Source organism: Hydra vulgaris, chromosome 01 (genome assembly GCF_038396675.1).
Source record: "Hydra vulgaris chromosome 01, alternate assembly HydraT2T_AEP".
NCBI classification, from domain to species: Eukaryota; Metazoa; Cnidaria; class Hydrozoa; order Anthoathecata; family Hydridae; genus Hydra; species Hydra vulgaris.
In genome coordinates, this window is record NC_088920.1 from 62,548,641 (window position 1) to 62,567,500 (window position 18,860).

The 18,860-nt window shown below is 26.8% G+C and overlaps 1 protein-coding gene across 2 annotated transcripts in view; it reads right to left on the bottom strand.

Moving 5' to 3' along the window:
- LOC136075503 (chymotrypsin-like elastase family member 2A) overlaps window positions 1-18,860 on the bottom strand; it is a 44,616-nt gene that overhangs the window by 18,131 nt on the left and 7,625 nt on the right. Inside the window, exons 1-2 of one of the 2 annotated variants that reach the window (XM_065788878.1) lie at window positions 16,617-16,680; window positions 14,516-14,667 (exon numbers count right to left, since the gene is read on the bottom strand). In XM_065788878.1, the coding sequence (XP_065644950.1) occupies window positions 14,516-14,546 (31 nt within the window). In that variant the 5' untranslated portion in view covers window positions 14,547-14,667; window positions 16,617-16,680. Of the gene's footprint in view, window positions 1-14,515; window positions 14,668-16,616; window positions 16,681-18,860 lie in introns of those variants that run through there. The other variant, XM_065788877.1, reaches the window with a different exon arrangement.

Here is an 18,860-nt window from a genome sequence, read left to right on the forward strand (position 1 = left end):
TAGATCTGCAAGGTTTTGTAACTGTGAGAGAAGGGGGGTTTGAAGGTAAAAAAACAGAAGCATATATTCCAGCTTAATAAAAAGTTATTAGTTTAAGATAAAGCCGAAACGAAAGTTAAAAATCCTTATAACCTATTTATCAAATGTAAAGTGTAAAATTGATATATATATATATATATATATATATATATATATATATATATATATATATATATATATATATATATATATATATTTATATATATATATATATATTTATATATATATATATATATATATATATATATATATATATATATATATATATATATATATATATATATATATATATATATATATACTGCTGGAAATACAACTCTCGTCTGTTTAAGAGTGATCAATATCTTTTTGAAAAAAATAGATCAAATAATATTAAAATATTTTAAATAAAAAAATACAACTTTATAATGGAAATTGAAGTTTCATGCCATTCGGCAATCATCAGGCATATTATTCAAATAAAAAATAAAAACCGTTATAAAAAATACAAATTTAGCGTTGCAACGGCGTTATAAAAAATACAAATTTAGTGTTGAAAAGTGCAGTTATTAAGATCAAATGTAACATCAAGGTAGTTAACAACTTTCATATTAGATTGAATGGAAATACAGAGGTTGTATTGTTTAAAGATTTGAGTAAAATGCTTCTTAATTTTTTCCATTTTTGGACCGCTTGCGCTTGCATAACCTCTGTTTTTAGACACCTTTTCTTAAACTTAATTGACTTACATTTTCCATTACATCATAAGCTCCACAAAATTTTCAACAGAAACACAATAAAAGTTAGTTACAGCTGCATGCCAAATATTCGATCTATTATTAATTCACACAACCAACAAATTTTGGGCAACAAACTCACCGATAACGATATAAATTGCAACTGCATTAAGAAAACTGCATGCCCGTTAAATAACGAATGTCTATCAAAAAACGTTGTATATAAAGCCACTTTAGCATCACTTAATCCCAGTCTTACGGAAAAATCTTACATCGGTATTAGTGAAAACGCATTCAAGCTCAGATTTGCAAACCACCTTAAATCATTTAATGCAACCATGTATAGAAATGATACAGAACTTTCCAAGAAAATCTGGAAACATAAAGGCGCAGGTAAGATGCCTATAATTAGGTGGAACATAGTTAAAAGATGCCAATCTTATAATCCATCTACAAAAAAGTGTAACCTTTGCATCAGTGAAAAATATTTTATTATGAATTTTGATAGTGGTTTACTACTTAATAAATGAAAGTGAAGGCATAGGAAAAAATTTTTTACATTCTAACTCTGATTTCGGCAATTAGCAAATATCAGATCACGTACACTTGACGTCAGATACCGTTGCAACGCTAAATTTGTATTTTTTATAACGGTTTTTATTTTATATTTGAGTAACATGGCTGATGATTGCCGAATGGCATGAAACTTCAAGTTCCGTTATAAAGTTGTATTTGTTCATTTAAAATATTTTAATATTAATATGTATATATATATATATATATATATATATATATATATATATATATATATATATATATATATATATATATATTGATTTAAAAAAAAAAAGGCAGCGTTTAACTATATTTTTTAAATATATTGAAAATATATTATTAAAAAGCTGAAAATATAATGAAAGATTACAGAAAAAAATTATTAGTTTATGCTCGAAACGAAGCAAAAGAACGATTATATTCAAGTAAGAAATTAATTGATGAGTTAAATTTATATCTCCAATCACAAGTTAGATCTAATGATTATGAGTTAATTAATAATATAACAAATAAATCTAAGAATTATCATTATTTTAAAAAAAAAATTGTAATGAAAGAAAAATGCTATAAATTGCAAAATAATATCAATTATAAAACCAATTTTGAAAAAAATCTTCCTAATCGAATTTTAAAACCAGCTATACTAGATTTAACAAATATTAATCAGGATAAAGCAACTACTGAACTACTTAATCTCGGTCCAAAGTTTGTCCCATCACAAAAGAATATCCCTTATATGGACATCATCACTAATATCGAAACTTGCGCCTTAGAAATCGAACAACAAAATAAACAAACACAGGCAGAGATTCTACGACAAAACTGTTCGAAAATTCTAACTAGTTCTTTAAAACTAAAATTTAAAAATAATTTAACAAAACAACAACGCTTTTCTTTACAAAACCTAAAAAAGCATTCAGACCTTAAGATATATCCATTTGACAAAGGAGCAGGTTTTGCTTTATTAAACGAAAATGAAGCAAAATATAAATTAGAAAAACAAATAAAAAATAATAAAGTTATTGATTACGACCCAACACCTACATTCACCACTAAATTTCAAAAACTCTTATGTAAATTAAGAAAACAGGGTAAGTTAGATAACACCACTTACTTTAAAATGTATCCATCAGATTGCGTTCTACCTAGAATCTATGGAATGGTTAAAGCTTACAAACCAGAAAAAAATTACCCAATGCGTCCTGTTGTTTCCACTATTAACACACCACCTTATGAAACATCAGAGTATCTGGTTAAAATCATTCAACCAACATTAAATAAAAATACAACTCGACTAATTAATTCAAGTAGTTTTGTCAACGCTAAAGAATGGAAGATAGACCCTAATGAAATTCAAGTTTCATTTGATGTAGTAAATTTATATCCATCTGTACCGATTGATGGAGCAATACTGGTTATTATTAGCATATTGAACGATGATTTAGAGGATTTAAAAACTAGGACTAAATTAACACTTTCAGATATACACCAGTTAATTGAACTTTCACTAAGCAAGTGTTACTTTTTATATGAAGATAAAATCCGAGCTTTACCTAATTTAGGTCCAATTGGTTTATCGTTGATGGTAGTCATGGCTGAAGCATTTTTGCAAAATATAGAAAAAAGAGCCCTTAATATAGCCTTTGTTAATTCATTCCAACCAATAACTTACAAAAGATATGTAGACGATACCCATGCTCGCTTTGATTCGAAAGAAAAACAAGAACTATTCCTAAAAACTTTACATGAACAAAACCCCTCCATAAAATATACTGTTGAACTTGAAAACGGAAAAAAACAACTTAACTTTTTACATATATCTATTACAAATACAATGAACGGATTTTATGAATTTCAAATACACTGTAAGAATGCGATAACCAATGTAGAGCAAAACAAATCTGCTCCCAAAAATACCTCTTACAAGAAATTGATTTCCTCATAGATATATTTTTAGAAAACGGCTATAACAAAAGTAATCTTATTAAAATAACCAAAAACTACTTAGACCGCGTTTCAAAAAATACTACATCTAAACAATTAAATAAGCAGTTTGTTAAACTACCTTGGATACTTATTATCGGCCCTAAACTCCAATGAGAGTTTAAAAAAAACAACATCAGAGTTATATTTACTTCACCTCCCAATATAAATAATATACTATGCAATTACAAAACAAAACTACCACCGAACTCGAATCCGGGTGTTTACGAGCTTAAATGCTCATGTGGAAGTATATATATATAGGTGAGACCAAAACAAAAATCATTTCAAAAAGTGCGGAACACCAAAGAGCCTGAAAAATCATAAATGGTCGAGTTCAGGAGCCACGGAACATTCTAGAACATGCCGTGGTACTTTAGATTAGCTGAATCCTAAAACCTTGGCAGTCATTCCAGAATACAGGATAAGAAAAGTTAGAGAATCCCTGGAGATAAATAAAGCAAGAATTCGACACGAGATAGGTATTGGGCAAACTGTTCTAAATAGAGATGACGGGGATAGTGTGAAAACAAAAACTTGGGTACCAATTTTGACAAAAATTTAACTGACGTCACTATTATATTATTTGATTGGTTTTTATATTTTCTGCTTTTTAATGTCTTCTTTTTTAAACGGTTGGTTTTGTGTTGTTTTGTAACGTTTTTTTCATTACCTGATGATGCTGACCACTATAGGTCAACGAAATATTGTAAATATAATATTATATCTAAGATATATTTAAAAAAGTTATACGCTGCCTTTTTTATTAAAATCAATTTATTTATATACATATCGTATAACAAGATATGACTTTTAAATATATATATATATATATATATATATATATATATATATATATATATATATATATATGTATATATATATATGTATATATATATATGTATATATATATATATATATATATATATATATATATATATATATATATATATATATATATCTATATCTATATATATATATATCTATATCTATATCTATATATATCTATACCTATATATATCTATATCTATATCTATATATATCTGTATCTATATCTATATATATATATATATATATATATATATATATATATATATATATATATATATATATATATATATATATATATATAAATATATATATATTCGTAAGAAAACATCAATTAATACGAATTCTCTTAATACAATTAATAGTTTGTTATTAGAAATTTTTGCTGGATTATGGTTACCAGCATCATCAGCTTTGTAACTTTTTGAAAAAAACAAGAACCACATTAGGTTATCTTTATTAATTCAGACGTGCTGATTCCAAATATGTAATTAGTTATGCTGTAGCACGTCACAATTTTTTGTAATAACGATTTAAAGATGTAACGTAAGATGAGTTTTTCTATACATATGAATAAGTGTATGAACATGTTTATAATCACTTTTAACACAAATTGTTTACTTGTATTTAATTGTATTTAGCCTGGCGTTTGAATGCTGCATCGGGTTCATCGCGCTGCAAATTCCAGCAGTAATCTGCAAGCATGGCGGGGCTCCACTTTCCCTTGTAGCTGCTTTCCATTGTGGCAATACTCTGATGAAAGCGCTCGCCATTTTCATCATATACATCTCTATTAACAGAGAAGAAGGAAAGATGGAAATGAAGAAAGTGGAGCTTCAGCGACATGTTACAACCCAGTTGTTGATAGGATGCAATTAATCTGTCTACCAAATCAGCGTAATTTGGTGCAATATGTTTTCCAAGAAATCCCTGGCACACCTGTTTAAATGCATCCCATGCTGCAAGTTCATATTAATCCATCGTTCCCGAAAACGTTTCATCCAGCATCAGTTCCCATATTTGGGGCCCCACGAAAATGCCCTCTTTAATTTTGGCGTCACTGATTTTAGGAAATTTGGTCTGCAAATACTGAAATGCTGGTTTGTCGTGATCTAACGCCTTTACAAACTTTTTCATGATTCACAGCTTGATGTGAAGATTGGGCAAGAAGATCTTCTCTTCATCCACAAGAGGTTCATGAATGACGTTATGGGAACCAACCTCAAATGTTTATCGTTGTGGCCAACATTTCCTCATATAATGTTCTGATTTCATCCTGCTATCCCATTTGCAGAGGAAACACATGTACTATGTAAAACCAGCCTGCAATCCATTTAGTATAGCAACAACTTTCAAATCTGCACATATGGACCATCTGTGATCTCTGTATTTTATTCTGTCCAGAATAAGTGATATACTCACATAGCTTTCCCTCAGGGTTACCGAATGTGCTATGGGAATGGAAGGCACATTCAGCACATTTCCAGTATGCAGTAATACTGCCTTAATACTATTAAGTGATGCGTCAATAAACAAATTCCACATAGATGAATCGTATTGTATTCCTAGATCATCAAACAATTCACTGATGTCATTACAGAAGCAAAGTTCTTCATCCATAGAGATGTATTGCTGCAGTTCCCGTGATCGCTTTCTAAATGACGACACTCTTGCATCACCAGCCAACAGATGCCACTCCTGGAGACGTGAAGCCAGCAATTCACTCTGTTGCTTTGTTAAATACAAATCTCGAACGAGATCTTTCAGGTCAGATCCTATTATGAAGTGAGGTTTACGCTCTGTATCTTCTGGCAACTCGTAACTATCATTGTCATCAGTATCCTTGTCTGAATCAGAACTGTCCGTGTTTGGGATTTCCGATGGAGGTTCAGGTACAGGGAGTTCAGCCGAATGAGGAACAGGACGAATAGCTGAAGGTAGATTTGAGTACACTATAGCTTTCTTACCCTTAGAATTGCGACCTGATATGTTAACAGAACAGAAATAGCAATCTGAGCAATGATTTTGGGGTTCACGCCACACCATTGGCACCCCAAATGTTGGTCCTCCACCAGTCCTGTTCGCGCACGACGATAGTGAACTAGCGCACCTCACACAGCATGCATGAGGCGCCCAGTTCTTATCCTGGTTGCCGACTTTGCAACCAAAGTATAGTTCATACAGTTTTTTCACATGTGGTGTCAATCTTCGTCTGCATCTCTTTAAAGTCAGTTCGCCACAAATGTAGCAAAAGTTGTCGGCTGGATTTTTACAAGTTTTGGGCATTTCTTGTTTCAATATACACTGCATTATATCTATATATTACTTGGCTAACTGTAGTTTATCTAAAATAAAACAGACTTACATTTATTCTAATACAAGGTTAAACAAATGCAAATAGGTATATGATAAAGAAATGCTAACAAATAAATCATAAACAACTGCTAATAAATATATTAAAAATCACATTGACAACTTTCATAGTGAAAATCAAAAATTTGAAAATGTGAATTTAACCAAAATTGGTGGGTCACACAACAAAACGGACATCATTTTTGTAATCTCCAAATCAAAATACATAAGGTAGTGTCAATGGCATTTCCGTTTTATTTTCGTTGTTGTCCAGTGTTATTAATTGTATTAAGAGAGTTCGTAATTATTGTTGTTTTCTTACTAATATAACATATACTCTTATACACAATGTCAATACTAAAGATATATATATATATATATATATATATATATATATATATATATATATATATATATATATATATATATCTATATATATATATATATATAAGTATATATATATTTATATATATATATATATATATATATATATATATAAATATATATATTTATATATATATATATATATATATATATATATATATATATATATATATATATATATATATATATATTTATTTATACTATTTTTTAATTCGAGTATAATCACTCGAAAATTTATTCACATAAATCTTTGCAATTCATTCTAATAACGCTCAAAAAAAAGCAATTGTTTTTACTCAGCGTTTTTAGAATAAATTGCAAAGATTTATGTGAATAAATTTTCGAGTGATTATACTCAAACTTTTATTCACGTAGAGCTGAGCAATTACTCCAAAAACGTTAACTATAAGCAATTCGCCTTTTTCCCTTATGCATTATGGTGTTTGTATGTACCGAAAAATCAAAACTCGCAATTCTTAGTTTATTTAATTTTTTTTTTTTTTTTTTTTGTAATTTATTTCGTCACTATTTATTTTACATACAATTAACTTTACTACGTTTATAAATACAAGTATATTTATATATATACATTTATAAATATGATTAAAAAATAATAATGACAAGTAGAAGACTGCAGTTTTATCATCAGGCCCCTTTTATTTGTAACTTTGCAATAAGTTTCACGTGAGATTAACGTGACATTAAAAATTCATACGTAGAAATAAACCAAAAACAAAGCCTTGTACGTAACCTACTGATAGATAAGTACAGAAAAGAAAAAAAACTATTTTTATTGTGATATAATCATCGTTTGTGGTCATTCAAAAGACATAAATTTGTTTTAGTTAGTTATTATTAATTTGATCTTTAAAAATAGGAGAGTATGTTGACGTCACTTAAGTTAAATAGGGGCTGGTTGACTGCTGCTTTGAAGAGATTTGATGACTTCTTTTTTTCTATTTCCTCTTTAAGGATCGAAATTATAATTAATTAATTATATTTACAACAAAACCTTTTACAAATTTGTTTATCTCTGCGGGAGAATAACTGCATATAATATAAACAAATATCTCAACGTAGTTTTAGTTGAACTTCATTAGAGAAGTTTGTTTGAAATATATTTTACAAGTGAACCTAAGTAAAAGAATATAGCTATTTAGCTTTTTTAAAAGCTCTAGCAAGGTTCCACTAATTGCAACGTTTTGTCTAATTACAAACAAGGAATTTAGTAGCGACAAAAACAAAATAATCTCTAAAGATGTAAACTAATGTAAACAAAATAATCTCTAAAGATGTAAATAACAAAATAATTTCTAAAGATATAAACTAATGGTCAAAAGAAAACATCTCTGTTTTTGATTACACATCAGCATGTTATATATTTATTTATATAGTATCTGAGATATTATCAGACAATATTTTGAAAACAGTGCTGCTAAACATAAAACAGCTGATTACCAGTTATTAAAAGAGAACTATGTAAAATAGATTAGAGTAAAACCAAATATTTTATTATACAGAATTAGACCAAGGAGTGACAATGGCTGTATAAGTTATTAAAAATAAATTTGACCAAAATCATTTATGTGAAACATCCATTAAAGAAAAAATGAAAAAATTTTGAAAAATTTAACCGTAGTTATAATGGAAAACTTTCCACACTGTCGGACCATTTAGTTGAAACTAATTTAACTAAGAAAAATTAAAGCTCGCCAATTTAACTCTTGTTAATCAATGTTAAAAATATAATTCAAACTAAATCAGAAACTAAAGATCAATTCAAAAACAAAAATGGTTTGAAGAACAAAATAAAAAACTTGTTGCATTAAATTTTGGTAAAGTTATAAACTGCAGAAATAATACTCTTTCAACTTAATTTAAAAAAAAAGCTTATAAGAAACAGTGATATTGCTAATGAAATGTCAATATTTATCGATCTATATATTATCTGCGACTTATTAAGTTGATACTTACAAAGTGATGCTTTATAATAATATAAACATAAATAAGGAAGTTATAATAAAAAATTATGGCATGTTAGTCTTTTTTTTTTCTCCAAGAAAACAAAAGTAATGTTTACCCTATATATTAAACGTTTATTTTTAATGTTTAATTTAATTGTTTTTATATTTTTCACAAATAAAATTTAATAATACTTGCAACAACGCGCTTGCCTCAGAATCTAGTAATCCGTAAACAACTTCACAAATATGGCATCGGTAAGGAAAAAGGCGTAAACTTCCTTTCAAATGCTCTTCCACGGCGCTATGTGATAAGAACTTCTTGGGGGTACTTAAAGCATTTTAAAAAATGGTGAAAGGAGGAACAAATAACAAGATTTCAATGTTCTTTGATGTTTCACCAAGCGCACTTTTTGTCAAAAAATTTTAGCATAAAGAATGAAGGTTGATATGTATTATCAACAAAATCATACTCAACTGGTTATGAAAACTTTGTTGTTGCGATTTGTTAGTAAAAGAAAAAACTCTATCATTTGCAAAGAAGTTAAAAAAATTTGGGTCACAAAAGTTTCAAGAAGGATTAAATTCATTTAAACTTCAATGGGTCTAATTCTTCTCAATCAGATGGATTAGATATAAAAACTAAAATTTCTTAACTTAATAAGTTAGTTAATACAGTAAAAATTGTTTATTTAAGTTCTAATTAACGAAGCAGAAATAATTTTACTATGTAAAACTATTTCCGACTGCTTTTTTTGTACTTAAAGAAAACAAATTACAGTCTTTTTATAATGTCCAATCTAAAAGAATCATTTTGAAATAAATAATTGTTTTCTTACTATTTTTAGGTATGTTGCATCTTTTAAACATATTTTTAAAAAGACAAATTCAGTTAATAAACAAATGATCGTTCTATGAAACAAGATCACACGCGTATAATTCTTTCTCGATGCTCACTTTAAAATATTTAAATGCCGACGAATTTGGTCTTTCTATTAATGTTTGTCTAACAAAAGCTTTTCCATTTAAAAAATGAAAAGTGCTTAATTCTTAAACATTTAAGAGAAGCAAGATTTTTTTTAAGTTATGTTATATTAAAATTAAGAGCAAGACAGTCAATGGCTCTGATTGGTAATTAAAGATTAGAGCGTACTGTATTTAGAGTATTTGGTATACAAATATATGGTTAACAAGAAATTTGGTATACAAATAGATGGTTTCTTTAGCATATTTTTAAGAATATTTGTAGGTTTTTTTGCAAAGCCAATACCTTCTTTGGATATAAAATGTATTGTATAACAAGGTACGGCATTAAAATATACATGTAAAAAAATAAAAAAATTATCTTTGTTTCTATTGGGCCCAACTGAAAAGTTTCAAGCTGGCAGAAACATTTGAGAAGTAGGTCAAACTAATTGACAAAATTTTAAAGCCCTTGAGAAAAATTTCTTTAATATTAGATAACTAATCTGCCCATTAAAACAAACAGAATAACTTGCAAATAAAAAGCAAAGCTTGTTTGGGAATAGTTCAACTTTTTATACCTGGTACAACGCTTTTATCTGGTTAGATCTAGTTTTTCTGATTAGATCGAGTTTTGATTCAAAAAAGTCAAATTTTGATTAAAAGCAAACGTTCAATATAAAAAAAATTGACTAAAATCAACATCAGAAAAACCATTTTAAAGCTAATTCTAGCATAAGAATGAAGAAACTATTCTAAATAATTATTGTATTTTGTAGAAATATTTTACGACCAATGATATATTATATAAACTAGATGTCTAACTTCGATCCGATAAGTGAAACCGCTTTTGCCCTTTTTACCTATTGCTGGTTAAATTTTTAAACAAACATTGTTTTACCTTTCTTCTCTTTAATAAGGTAAATATATTTAAATATAAATACTATTTATGTAAACGTGTTAAGAGGAAATTAGAACACTTGTAAATAATAATTAATGTTTCCTTCATTCATTTCCTATTAGAAAGGGATTAAAGTTTTGAATAAAAAAAAGAAACGACAGACGCTTTTGAAGCATTTTTATGAATTACAGTAAACCTATGTTTATTAAAAGTTTTAATAAACCTAGGCTCATGAAAAAACTTTTATAAGTATTTTATAATTATTAAAACGTGTTTTTGAATTATCTTCAGCTTATTGAGAATTTTTGATGCTCTAAACTTGCATTTTTAACATTTGTTCAGTACGTCAGCTTCAGCTCTTGCACTTTTAAAAAGGACAGACTATATTTTCAAACAAAAAAAAAAACGGCTTTGTTTTTTGTCCAATTAAATTCCGCGAGTTAGACATCTAGTTTATATATGTTTGCAACAAATTTATTTTCCGATTGTGACTTGTTAAACATTGAATGTAATATGCCAACTTATTAGCTGGATATAGAAAAAAAAATTTCGAATAGGGAAGAAAAATACTTTTGGTTATAGATGGAAAATGTTTTTCTAATAATAAATACCAATGTTTTTGGTTATGAAAACAAATATTTTTAGACAATTGAAAACGTAGTTTTAGATGAATTCAAAATTTAAAACTACGATTTAGTTTAATTTTTAAATCAATTTTTTTTATTGCAGTGTAAAACCACCTAGCAACTTGTTAGAAACATTTACAACCAGCAAATGTCTCTTACAAGAGGCGGATCCAGACCATCTAGTAAGGGGAAAGGAATTTTTAAGGTTTTTTTTGTCTCGATGATCCAGACCATTTAATTAGGTCAAGGAATGTAGGGTGGGGGGCAATTTTATTGGGATGAAGTTCGCATTTTCGAAATTGATTAAATTTTACACACTATTTAAATTATTTCCATCTTTCTCAAGCAATATGTTGTGTTAAATTAATAGAATAAAGAAAGAAATATACTTTTAGTAGGTGTAAGAGGGGGTTTTGGAATCACCCCCATTTCCCCCTATTTGCAACAATAATAAACATTGTGTGTGTGTGTGTGTGTGTGTTTGTGTGTGAGTAAGTATGGTTATAAAGGTGTTCAAAGAATTTCTTACAATCATAGCACTTAGGAAGAAAATTTAACGAAGAAGCATACGTCTCGTTCCGTACCATTGCCGCTAATGTGGTCATACCTGGCATCAAACCTTGTACCTCTTAATTCTAAAGTAAGCGCTTTAAAATCAAAAGATACCATTCTAACCATTGCGCACAGCTGCTCAAGTTGACTACAAAAAATTGGTAGTTATTTTTGTTTTGCTTTATTTGGATAGAGAATAGTTAGCAAATGTTATTTACAATAAAGCTAGTTGTAACTTTATAGATAAAACCTTATGAGATGCCCTTACTATAGAGGTACCGTTACTATAGATATGCCGTTACTATAGAGATGTCGTTTGTTTCTAAGCTATTTGTTATAGACGTGATTTTGTTTGAGAGATTTGTTATCTACGTGTTTTACTAATTTTGTTATTGCTACAAAAATATGATAATTAGCGACATTTTTATGGACTCTAGAAAGGAGTTTGTTAGAATACTATCTATAGCACAAATAGAAGTTTTTGTAACACGAGTTGGTTTATTAATGATTGGGAAAATAACAAAATGAAACATGTTTTCAAAAAAGATTTTAGTATTAGGTTGTTCATTGTATTTTAAACTATCTATATTAATGTCAACGATGCAGAATTGTTTTTGTTCATTATTGCTTTTGATAAAAATTCGTTGCAAATAGTTTGAAAAGTGAATAACATCGCCGTCAGGTGGTCTATAACAAGTAGAAACTACAATGTTTTTTGTTTTTTTAATTATTATTTAATATATTAATTTCATCATTAAACTTTTGGTTTATTTGTGCTGGTTTACTTGCGAAGTTTTCCTGAGGGAAGTTAATAGTTTCTTTGACATTGATAGTTTTTTCTAAAGGTTGAAGCTTTTGGTTTGTTGATGTTAAATGTTTATCTAGTCTAACCGTGATAATTTTCAGATTTGAGCTTATATTATTTGTAAATGTCCTTGGTTTTTAAAAGTTTGTCAGTTTCTTTAAGAATATATTTTTTTTGTTTTTCGAGTTTTGGTCGCTATAAGTCGTTCAGTATTTTCCATTTTAACTTCCATTTTTTTCAAATAGCTAAATATCGCCAAATCTTGAAGATGGTTTCATAAATTTGAAGATAGTTCCGATAATAATTTCAATTTTAAAGATAATTAAATACTAAAAGCCTAAAAGTACTAAAATTTTTTAAATTAATTCTTCACGGGCACGGGGCCTGAAAAAAACGTCTTTTGAACATTCAAAAGACGTCCTAAACATTCAAAAGGCTTTCAAAATCGTTCAAAAACATTTAAAAGACGTCTTTTTTACGTTCCGTGCCCACTGGGTGAATGTTCTAAATGCTTTAGTAGTCTTTCTTGTATTTACAGTGATTTTTTTATTTAAATGGTAGGAGATATTTCCAAGAGATTTTTACCTATAAATGTATATTTTTGAAAGTATGAAAAAACTTTTTTTTTCAATTATGCGAGCCAACTACGCACTTCAACTGGATATTTGCTTAGATCCAGCCCTTGTTTCCGATTGGCTGGCATAAAGCAAAACTTTATCAACAATTTTGTCATAAACACGATAACAAAATTTTGCATATTCTTCAGTTGATGTTACTTTTACTTCGTTGTCTGCTGCTTAAATATTTATGCTTTATGTTTTTTATTTATTCTTTATATTTTTTTATTCATTTATTTTTTAATGTATTTTTAAGACTTAATTTTGATGCGTCTTTTTCAAAATTACTTCATAACCGTGTACTCAATTCATAACAGTGTGATCTATTTATTTTTGTGAAAACTTTATCCACTTTAATTGCTCTTGTAACAAATATCTACAACCTCGTTTTTGTTTCTTTTTGAGCTGTTTTAATGTTTAATGTTTAATCTTCAAAAACTCTCTGTACTCTTCAATCCATTTATTTTCTTTCAGGTTAGGCTTCACAGCAATTAGGAAAACTGGAAAAACAGTAAAGAAATGTTGATTACTGCAATAAGAAAAAAAAAACCAACCATTACCTTCAACATTGTCTAAAGGTGATAAGCAGACGTATATCTCTGTTTTACTTCAGTAAATTAATATTAGTTGATTTCATAAAAGTTCTCAACATTGATAATTGGTTTGGATTTCAAAGTATCCATACCAACACATAAATTTGAACAAAAAGTAAATGTTAGTATGAGCTGATTTTTTATAACTAGGTTTTGCTTCCAACTATTTTAAAAAATTTTTAAGACAATGATAGACGATGCATATTAACAGCTGGATTAACAGCTGAATTAACAGCTAGATGCTTCATCCTTAGAAATAAGGACACCAAAGTCTCAGTATCCCAGGGTTTCAAATAAATTGCTACACTGGACAACCGGTTTTATATTCAAGCTCCGGTCAAATATATGCTCCGTTTATAATTTTGATAATAAAATTTTAAATAATTTAAATGTAAATTTTCATTTTTTTAAAAAAAAGTATGACTTTATTGTAATTTATTTTTGTAAATACAATTATTAATATTATGATAATTAATTTTAGAATAAATTAATGAAATGGATAGCAATAATTTTTTTGCAACTTATTTATCAAAGGTACCACATTTTGGAAATGTTTATTTAAAATTACTTTTATTTTAAAACATTTTGAAAAAATTTTATAAGATTATTTTTATTTTATCAAAAATAAAAACATACTTACAAATCAATGAAAGAAGATAAAACATCCACATTTCTTTTATATTACTCCGAGGATTTTTGTTAAGCAATTTCAAATAATGCGTCTGATAAATAATTTCCTGTTCATTTGAAATTATTCCACTTCTATCTTTTTCTGTATTGTTAAAGTTATTTCTATAAACAAAAAATATTATTATAAAACGTTTTACAATAAAAAAGCAAATATAATTTTGAACTTTATCTAGGATAAATCGATCAAAACGGTATATAAATCTGTTATGTACATTTAAGTAAATGTACAAATTTAAATTGTAAATATAATCAAAGAATAATGCTTATACTTAAGAATGAAATTAGAATTTTAAATTACTTACACATACATAAAAAAAAAATTATTGTAAAACTATGCAAAATGTTATAGTCATTCTGGCATTTGATTTTTAAATCATTTATTCGCAGCAAAGCGTGGTTTTTGGTTTAACTTTTAATATAAAAGTAAAATTTACTTGAGATAAACTTTTGTATAATAATCAAACCGTTTAAATAATACTACGTAATCTAATTTGTTGGAGTATAAGCAAATAACAAATTTATTAATAATGACAGGAAAAATTGAAACAATTAACCATTGACATTGGGTAAAGAATATAACATTTATAAAGATATTAAATTGCGTTTTATTAATTTATATCAGTTTTTTTAATTTCTCCAAGCAATATTTGCTTGAAGTTTAAAGTTAATTACGTATTCATGGAAACCTGGCAATTTATATATGAAGACTGCACAAATTAATTAGTAAGGCGTAACAAGGTAATGATTAATGCGTTAAAATAAAACAAGAACAAAATACCTTAATATTTGTGTTATAAATAATTGTAGTGAAAAACTTTTTTTACTAAAATGTTTATTTTCATATCAATTATTATTTGGCAAACTCAACAAAAAAACATTTTTAAGGCGTTTTTTAAAACGTCAAAATACATTTTAATTTGTTATATATATATATATATATATATATATATATATATATATATATATATATATATATATATATATATATATATATATATATATACATATATATATATATATATATATATATATATATATATATATATATATATATATATACATATATATACATATATATATATATCAGACTTGATATATATAAACTTAGATGAAACAAGAGAATATGGTAAAAAAAGGGGGTCCAACCACTCCCCATCCACAGTTCAGGAATGTAGAGCAAGGAAACTGGGATCAAAAAAGTCCTAAAACTTTAGCTACACCTGTCCCAAACGTGAGAGCAATAAGTTGATAAAATATTTTTCATTTTATTCTTTGATAAACTTAAAAATTTCTATAATAATCTCTTAGCATTCATTTTTAGCAACGCATCCTTATTTATCATATACATATAAATATTAGGAATTTGCTACATGTCTGGAAGTTAGCTATTTCAAATATCAAAAAATGCTGCATCCACCCCTTCATATATATATGCAAATAATTTTAAATGTATTCTGCAAAATAGAGTGCTCAATGTTTTTAAAATAATTTAATCATTATGTCAAAAGTTTTTTAAACTCATTGTTATTTTATTATATGGAACGAACCGAGGGGTGTAACAAAAGAAATTAAAAAATATAGTAATTTTCGCCCCACCCTAATAGACATATAATTGTTTCTTTTTTGTTTTACTCTAGCGCAATGAAAAAAAAAAAGAAGAAGGGGAGTGGAGCAAAAAGGAAGCAACGCAAATAAAATCATTTTTTTATATATACATATATTCCGATGCAATAGAATTAATATTTGAAAAATCTGTTTTTTAGCTATAAAAAACGAGTTTAGTTTTTTTGTAATGAGTTAATGAAATATGAACTCAACTTTACTGCAATATAAATACATTTTTGTTGATCTATTATAAATTCACTAAATTTATAACATAAAAGCACTATTATTTGTAATTTATACATAAATATTCAAAAAAGAATACTAATTTATTCATAAAAAACTAAAAGTGTTAACAAAGACAAAGCAACTTAATTCAAATAATTTAAAAATCCACTATTTAAATATAATTGATACAAACATATTTTAAAACAAAAAAAGATCAATACCAACTCTATCTTCAAATAAAGCGTTCCAATTTATTAAAACAAAGCATGATAAAAAAAAAAAAAAAATTTAGTAATAATATAATTTTCAGGAAACAAGTTTTTTTTTGTAAAATTGAAGTAAGTTAGCAACAATCATCTTTTATTAATCAACAATTCATTTTTTCGACATTTAATTTCAAAAGCCTTTATACTTAAATGTTAAAAGAACAATATTTGAGCGCAAAAGTATAATATTTATAGTAAATGTATTAAGCAACAATCAATGTAGTGGTGATTGCGGTGGTGACTGATTTCGCATACTTTTTAATGACGTTTCTTTTATGAGAATTTCACATTTTTGATTTTTCTTCATTTTTGCAATTACATTTTTTATTAGCGTTTATTTCATTACACATATACAACTCTTTGTCGTGATGACAAATTTTATGTAAGACGGAGTGTATAAATTGACACAGTTGTTCTGAAAGATATTTCTCTTGCCAATGGAATCTTGTAACTTATCAAATTATTCAAATCAAAATCAAAATCAAACGTATATTTACAAATATAATTAATTACTAATCTGAAGTAAACACCTATTTAATTTGTTGTCAACAAAATGGTAATAACAATAATATTAAGAATAATGCAAACAAAAAAACTATTAAAAGCGTAACTGTTAACAGCGTAATTTATAACCGCAATAATAGTAATAATAACAATAACAATTATATGGGAGTGTTGGGAGAAGTGGGACACGTATTTTTCTTTTTAGGGTAATTGCAATATCTTTTTTATTTGATGTAAAACTGAACCAAACAAGTTTTTACGAATAAACCTTCTTTTTAGGCACCGATTCAATCCCCTTAGGTTTTCAGCCAATTATAACTACGTATATAAATTTTGGCTTTCAGAGACACCATGCCATGGGGTAAAGTGGGACAAGTGTGAGTAGAAGTGGGACAAATAAATTTAAAACAACATTTTAACATAAATTATTAAACAGAAACTGATAAAATCAGATAATCACCTAATCAACATAAAAATGTTTAAGAGCTTTTACCGAAATAATCAAATAGCGACGGGAAGAAGCGGCACATAAATATTTCTTTTTTCTGTCCCACTTCATCCCAATGTAAACACTTCTAGTGCACGCAGGAAAACAACCCAGCAGACACGGGAGGAACAAAAAACGTACATTGTACATTCAGTTTACGGTCTGAACTTGCAAGACCTTTTTGAAACCAAAATATTTTTTTTTGGTCAGCGTGGAACGTTTAAAAGACGTCTGCATTACATTAGGAAGTGTGCCTTTTCATAACAAAACATAGATCAAGCAAACATGTTAACTAAAATTAAAATTTCTTTTTATTAGTATTGTTCAAAATTTTTTTGTTTTATGGTTTACTTTTCTTAGATATTTTATTCGGTTGTTGTAATATGCTAGCGCCATAATTCTATTTTATCTCGAAATAACAGTTAAATCTGAATAATAATAAAAAACGGTTTCATAAAGAGTTATTTGAAATAAATTAGATAGTAAGTTATTAATTTAATTATCCTTTCATTATTAGATTATTTCTTAGTTTTTTTTTAACAATTTTATTTATATTTAGTTTTAGTATATAAGAAATAATATATTAGAAAAAATTCAGAGTATTTTTTTTTTATATATAGAAAATTATATCAAAAACTGTATTTATAGTTTTTATTAAACTGTAAATACAATTTAATTGAACTAAAAATAAAAAATATTTGCCCAAAGTTTGTAACAAGCTTAATTAAACATTATTACAAAGTAATAATTACTTTTAATCAACAATATTGAATATTGTTGAATTAAAATACTATTTGTAATCAATACTTTTTACATATTTTATTGTTATTGCCACAGTTGTCACCAAAATTAATTTTATTTTACATTTCTTTTTTTTCATAAAGAATTTTCATAGTAGAATATACATTATGAACACAGTGACATTGTATATACAATGTCAAAATACATTGTAAACATGAAGACAAAAGTGTTATACAACTTTTGTTGTTATGATATGTTATATTAAGACAATATTGCCATAGTATATTCCATGACAAAAAAAGATATATGGCTTAAGAATTAGAAAAGAAATTCAAAAAAATAACATCTAGTCAAATTCTATATTGAAAATGTATAATTTTTCATTTGTTTGGTTTATTATTATTATAATAAATGAATCTTTCTTTTTGGCGGTATTTATTTTTGTTATATATTTATACTTTTTTAAA